Raw genomic sequence first — 7,307 nt, 5'->3', positions numbered from 1 at the left:
AAAAGGACCTTCTAAAACTGTTACGGGATACCCCCGTAACACCTTATATATATCTACCTGTTTCTACTAACTTAGCAACTAAAGACTAACCACAAGATGGCAATTTGCGGCAATCCGATAGTAATCTACTATATTCTGCTATATTCCGCTAAGTTCTACTAAAACTACTACCTAAATCCTATTCTGCTTTATATATATATTAACTAAGCAACTAAGCTAACTGTTACGGGATACCCCCGTAACACCTTGCACACGTCTACCTATTTTTACTAACTTAGTAATTAGAGACCAACCGCGAAATAGCAATCTAACGGCAATCTAATGGTAATCTAACGGCAATCTACGGCATTCTGCTATATTCTACTAAGTTCCACTAAATTCTGCTAAGTTCTGCTAGGACTACAACCTAAACTATATTTTACCCTATATATATATTAACCAAGTAACTAAGTTAATAATATATGCCCTTTCTTCCCGTTTCCCTACCTTCTTTCCTTATATAACGTCTTAACTCCTTACATAGTTTATATATATAGCTTAATAATATCTACCTTGCTATATATTATCGCCGCTTATACTTACTCTATAACACTATATTACGTTAACTTTATATACCACCTCTAAAATATAAACGACCCTAAAGCCTCTATAACGGCCGCTAGTATTATATCCGTACTCTAAGAACAACTAGTAGAAATATAGAAGTCTTTTATAAATACCCTCGCACAAAACTAAGCTACTTTAAATTAATAATAAGCCGAATAAGAAGCATAATACTAGCGATTAATTAAGGACCTCCAAGAAGAAATCCGCATACTTAAGACGCCTACGCTAGGGCCTTAAGACTAAACACTATCTCTAGAGATAAACACGCGGAACGTAAGCCCTAAACCTATAGTAGCTGTCCACCTTAAACTAACTACTATACTAAAATAATCCGAACGACTACTAGATCCCCCGGAATTTACTAGTAAATAATAAGAACTCTAATTATTCCTAAGCTAGCTTAAAAATAAGCTAACTGGTAACGCTAACTATTACCTAACCAAAGCTAACTAACTCTATTACGCCCTAAGTTAACTAGGAGGAGAGGCAGCTAACCTTATTAAACCTCTTTAGCTAACCTTAGTATAAAGCCTAGTTGTACTTCTTAAAGCCTTATATAGTAACCTAAACCGCTAAGCTACTACCTAGAGAAAGATAAACTACATAGCTTAAGGAACAAAAAGTTTCCCAATATACTTCTCCGAATTTAACCGTTACGTAAGGGAAATAGGCTAGAACGACTCCGCACTAATTAACAGCCTTATTAAATCTTTAAGCCCTAAACTAAAAACCTCCCTAATAGGCATAGACCTACTAGGAGCCCTTAATGCCTGCGCAAACGTTATTAATAAACAGTAAAATAATATACTACGCCTAATACCAAAACACGCTCCTTAATACAATACAATAGCCATATAAACGTCCACTAAGTCATCCTAGCCTAAGCACCCCAACGCCATAGATATTAATACTAGAACCCTAGAGTACGCCCTACTAGGGTCCCCTAAATAAGAAAGACGTATTAAGCTAGGCCTTTACTTTAAGTATGGAAGTAAGGACTATATCTTAAAATATTATCTCGTCCCCTTACCTACGCCCTAAAACAATTTATAAACGGCTAATACTAGTAACCGTTCACCGCATTAATCTTCCGGTTACTGCCCCTAATCTTTACCTAGTTCCAGCCCTATATTTAGTAAGCACTACTTATAAGGGCGAAGCTATAACCGACATTCTATAGGAACCCCTTCCCGCTCGCTACTAAAAGGTATATTTTAGAGTTAAGTTGCTCTCCGGGACGGCTCTGCCTTAGGATCTCGTTAAACGCTTTAGATATCACGAACTCTAACTCTTAGGATCGTAGTATAACTATTAACTATTGTCTTTAGTAGAATAATTAATAGGCTAATACTTAAGTCCTAATTAATATAGGAGCTAGTGGCATAGGATTTATTAATAAGATCTTCGCGTAAGATAATAGTTTTACCCTAACCCCCCTTAACCGGCATATTAATATATTTAGATTTAATAGCAAACGCATAGTCTTAGGCCGAATTACCTATATAGTATACCTAAGACTCCGATACCTAAACCACGAAGAACTAATTAAGCTTTTTATTACTACCTTAGGTCACCCTATAATCCTCGGACAACCCTAGATAAAGCTATATAAGGTAACCATTAATTAGAACAACCCTAAGCTTCTATTTACCGCCTCCTATTATAAGTAGAAGTGCCTTATAACGTACTACCCTAACCCCGAACTAAAATCTAGGAAACCTACTAAAATTTATTAGCCTAAGATTTCCACCAATGCCTACCCTACGCCTAAAGAATTTACTAGATTCTACTAACCTAGGAATTCTACCAAATTCCACTAATATAAAACTTTTACCAATATCTACTAAGGACCTAGAAATTTTACTAAACCTTATAAACTAATTCTAACTACTATATCGCCCTAAGCCAAGTAGAAGCTTAAGCTTAATACATAAAAATACTAGAAGGACTAGCATTCTACTATAAAAAGGATTTTTAAAGAACCCGAACCTAAATCTAACACTAACTCCGTACCTAATACTAAACCTAAACCTAAATAAGAAACTATAGACAATCTAAGCAAGCTTAGCACCCTAAATATCCGCATAATTAGAGCTGCCCCGCTAGTATAACTTACTAAGAAACCTAAATATATAATCTTCGCTATTACAATAGCTAATATTAAAAAGGCCTTAGCACTAAAGAAGCATATTAACCCTGCCACGAAGGTACTAGTAGAGTATTATTACCGCCTAGATGCATTCTTATAAAAGGAAGCTAATAAGCTACCGGAATACCGACTATACGACTATAAGATTATACTTAAAGAAGGAAAGCAGCCTAGATTTGGACCCTTATATAGGATGTCCTAAAACAAACTCTAAGTGCTATAAAAGTATTTAGACGAGAACTTAAGCAAAGGATTTATTAGAGTAAGCTTGTCGCCTATAGCTGTACTAGTAATCTTCGTTAAGAAACCTAGCGGCGGTCTGCGCTTCTATATAGACTACTAAGCTCTTAACGCTGTTACCGTTAAGAACTAATATCTAATCCCGTTAATATAAGAGACGCTGAACTAACTAAGTAAGGCTCATTACTACACGAAACTCGATATTATCTCTATATTTAACCGTCTCCGCATTACAAAGGGAGATAAATAGCTTACTGCATTTCGTACCCAATATAGACTATTTAAGTACTTAGTAATTCCCTTCGGCCTTATAAACGCTCCAAGCTTGTTTTAACATTATATAAATAACACCTTACGTCCCTACCTAGATGTCTTCTGCACTGCTTATATTAACAATATCCTAATATATAGTAATAACCTGACCAAATATCGGAAGTACGTTAACCTTATCCTATAAGCCCTATACGGAGCTAGTCTATAATTAAATATAGATAAATATAAGTTCTATAAAACGGAAGTTCTATACCTTAGACTCCTTATTTTTATAAACGGTATATAAATAGACCTAAAGAAAGTTAAAGCAATTATAAATTAGCAAGAACCTAAAAACGTTAAGGATGTAAGAGCCTTTATAGGATTTGCTAATTTCTACTAACGGTTTATTAATAACTTCTCCACCCTAGTTTTACCCCTTATAGCTTTAACCTAAAAGGATAAAGTCTTTATCTTTAATAAGGAATGTAAGAAGGCCTTTACCTATCTAAAGGTTATATTTACTACTACGCCTATGCTCTAATACTTTAACCTAAACTAAATAAGTATTATAGAAGCCGACTTATCTAACTACGTCACTAGAGGTATCCTGTCTTAATATAATAAGGATAAAGTATTACACCCTATAGCTTACTTCTTAAAATAACTAAGCCTAGCTAAATGTAACTACGAAATCTACAATAAGGAATTATTAGCTATTATTAGATATTTTAAATAATAGTAACCCAAACTAGAAGGCGTTAGATTTCTAATTAAGGTCCTTAATAACTATAAAAACCTACAGTACTTTACAACCATGAAATAGCTAAGTTATTGTTAGGCCCGCTGGTTAGAATATCTATCTTATTTCCAATTTTTAATTACGTACCGCCCGGGCGTATAAGGTTAGAAGCCTAACGCCCTAACCCAACGCTCGCAAGACGCGCCAGCCCTAAAAGAAGCGCGCTTTTACCAAAATCAGACCCTACTTCGCCCTAAACTATTTAACCCTCCTACTAAAGACCTTACGGTATACGTCCTTAAAATAACTAATCGATTAATTAAATAAATTATAGCTAATAAATACCTAAATAATAAGTTTATCTAAGAGACGCTTAAGCTAATACACAATAGCATTAGACGCTCTAAAAAGATTTCTTTAAGTAAATGCGAAGCCCGTAGAAACCGCTTATATTACCAGAACTGCTTAGTTATACCTAACTATAATGAACTTAAGCTTAAGCTCCTTAAATATATACACAATTTATTAGTAGCCAGCCACCCAGGCTGAGGAAAAACCCTGGAACTGCTCTAATAAGAATACTATTAGCCAAATATACACAATATAACACGAAGGTACGTCTCTAGCTGCTATATCCGCCGACGAGCTAAAGCTTTGCATAAGACGTATAACGGCCTCCTAAAACTACTGCCTGTTCCAGACCGAAGATAGAAGGATATCTTAATTAACTTTATCGTTAACCTCCCCATAAGTAAAGGCTGTATAAACATTATAGTAGTTATAGACCGACTATCTAAGATAAGGCACTTAATCGCCTGCCCCAATATATTAATGCCTACTGTCGCCTAACTATTCCTAGATTACGTATGGAAACTCTACAGACTTCCCAAAATGATTATCTCCGATAAAGGCAGCTAGTTTATCTCTATATTTTGGAAAAAACTAACTACCTAACTCCGCATTAAAGCACTACTGTCTACTATATATTACCTAGAAACAGACAGTTAAACAGAACGTATAAACGCTATAATGGAATAGTATATTCGGATATATACGTTATATCTATAAGATAACTAGATTAACTAGCTTATATTCGCCGAGTTTACTATAAATAATTTTATCTTGGAAACTATAAAGGTCTCCCTATTCCTAGCTAATTACGGCCAGCACCTATAAATAGGTTTTAAACCTTTTAGCAATGTTCCTCGCCCCGCTTATCACGCCTTATAAGTTATAAAAGTAAATAAATTTATAGAGAAGATAGAGGAACTATAACGGTTCCTTACTAATAAAATAATATAGGCCCAATCTGTTTATAAAGCCGCAGCGAATAATAAACGAACCCTAGCACTAGCCTACTAGATTAGTAACTTTATCTAGCTAGATATAAAAAACCTAAACACAAAACAACCTACTAAGAAACTTAATTAAAAGAACGCTAGCCCTTACGAGATTAAGAAGATTGTTTCCTCTTACGCCTACTAACTAAAGCTCCCTAATATAGTTAAAATCCACCCTATATTCTATACGTCAGTCCTCTACCCTACTACTCCTATATTAGACGCCCTGCCTAAATAGATATAAGACCCTCCCCTACTAGTTAAAGTAGATAATAAGAATAAGTACAATCAGGTGGGATAAGTGTTCGTCACGTTATATTTAACCTATATAACTCCTAATACTAATAACTCTACTAATTCTCAACACTAACTAGCCTGAATAGGCTCAAAATGAAGCTATTTAGTACTTAGTTGCCCCCCCCTTATTTTTTAAGTACGCCTCCCATCTACGCGGTACAGAATCACACAATTTTAAGAGGAAGTTTCCGTCAATCTGAGGCCACACTTCTCTTAAGGCCTGTCTCATATCCGTTGCGTTTTTTACCTTATGCCTCCGCTTAGAGATTATATCCTTGATATATTTCCAGAGGTTCTTAATAGGATTGAGATCAGGTAATTGCGGAGGCCAATTTATCCTCTTAACCTTCTTATTAGCCAAATATTTGGTAATTATTTTGGCAGTATGCCACGGAGCATTATCCTCTTGCATTATTACCTCATCTCTATATTTCCTTTTTATCCTTTTATAAAACGGAATGAACAACCTTTGGAGTACCTACTTGTACCGTTTAGCTGTCATATTCTCCCCCTCTAGAAGCATATAAAGCGGCCCCATTTTATCTCTACAAAAACAACTCCATACACCTACAGTAGTCCGTCCACTTTTAAAGGTAGGTCTTAGGTTCTTATCTGCGTACTCCTCTTCCCTACTAGGGGCTCTAGTAACCCAAAAGGTCTGCAAATCCTTTCCCACCTTAAAGGTAACCTCATTACTCCAACAGACCCTCCTATTATTCCGTTTTATAGCTTTCTTAGCCCGGCAGTGGATCCTCCGCTTCTTCTTATGTAAGGGAGTTAAGAAGGGCTTCTTGTGTGGTCGACGCTTTGCTTTTCTAAAGGATTTAAGGATAATTGCGACCGTGTGGTAGTAGAGTTGCTTGCCGGATTTAGAAGGTGTAGCTAGGGCTTTTAAGGTCATCCTTGTATCTTGACATACGGTTCTTACAAGAGCCCTAGCCCCCCGTTCGGTGATTTTCTTAGGACGACCGCTTCTTGGCTTATTTTTAAAGCTAAGGTTGGGGCTAATTGATTGACGGGTGATAAATGAGGAGCAGGTAGTATGGGGTATCTTAGTTTTGCGCTAAATCTTAGTTGGATTGTATCCTTCCTCGTATAGAGTCTAGATTCTGGATTTCTAAGCTTTAGTAAGCTCCTTACGGGGCTTCTTTAGTGCGACTCCCATAGTTAAAAGTTTGGTAGGATAATAATAAAGAATTTTTTATTATGGGATAGTGGGGTAAAATATAGCAAGGATTATAAGCGAATGTGACGAACACTTATCCCACCTGATTGTACTTCTTCTCGGATAGTAACCGTCCAGGCGCGGACGGTCGGGGCGCCAGACCCGAAACGGCCTAGTATACGCGAGGTCTTGGCGCCCAAGATATCTTCACTCTCAATTGACCCGTCAACCTTTAACACCCCATCGCTTAATCAATAAGCGAATATCTAGTAAGCTAGAGCTTTATATTAGCTATATACGTTATAGACTAACTTATATACTAGATTTTCAATCCAATAGCTCTTATAGAGTATCCAATATGCCTCCTAAGTAAGTAATTTTTCAAATCATGTAATTTTTATATATTTTTAGAAAAAAAAGGCCTCTAGAACTATATTTTTAAATTAATGGAGATCTATTTTTTCTTTTCTCAGTTTTATATTATACCGCTCACCAGTTTTTTAATTATTTTAACAT

The 7,307-nt window shown here is 35.9% G+C and overlaps 1 protein-coding gene across 1 annotated transcript; it reads right to left on the bottom strand.

Annotated features, from left to right (window-relative positions):
• Nucleotides 1-5,999: 5,999 nt before the first annotated feature.
• Nucleotides 6,000-6,444, bottom strand: K441DRAFT_726225 (uncharacterized protein; the record flags this gene model as incomplete). The annotated part of the gene is made up of 1 exon (XM_067654141.1): nt 6,000-6,444. A coding segment is annotated over one exon (340 nt), but the record flags the coding sequence as incomplete, so codon positions are not given.
• Nucleotides 6,445-7,307: the final 863 nt, after the last annotated feature.

This window comes from Cenococcum geophilum (assembly GCF_001692895.1).
Source record: "Cenococcum geophilum 1.58 unplaced genomic scaffold K441scaffold_31, whole genome shotgun sequence".
Classification (NCBI taxonomy): Eukaryota; Fungi; Ascomycota; class Dothideomycetes; order Gloniales; family Gloniaceae; genus Cenococcum; species Cenococcum geophilum.
The sequence above is the reverse complement of the archived record's forward strand: the minus strand, read 5'-3'. Positions and strand labels throughout refer to the sequence as shown.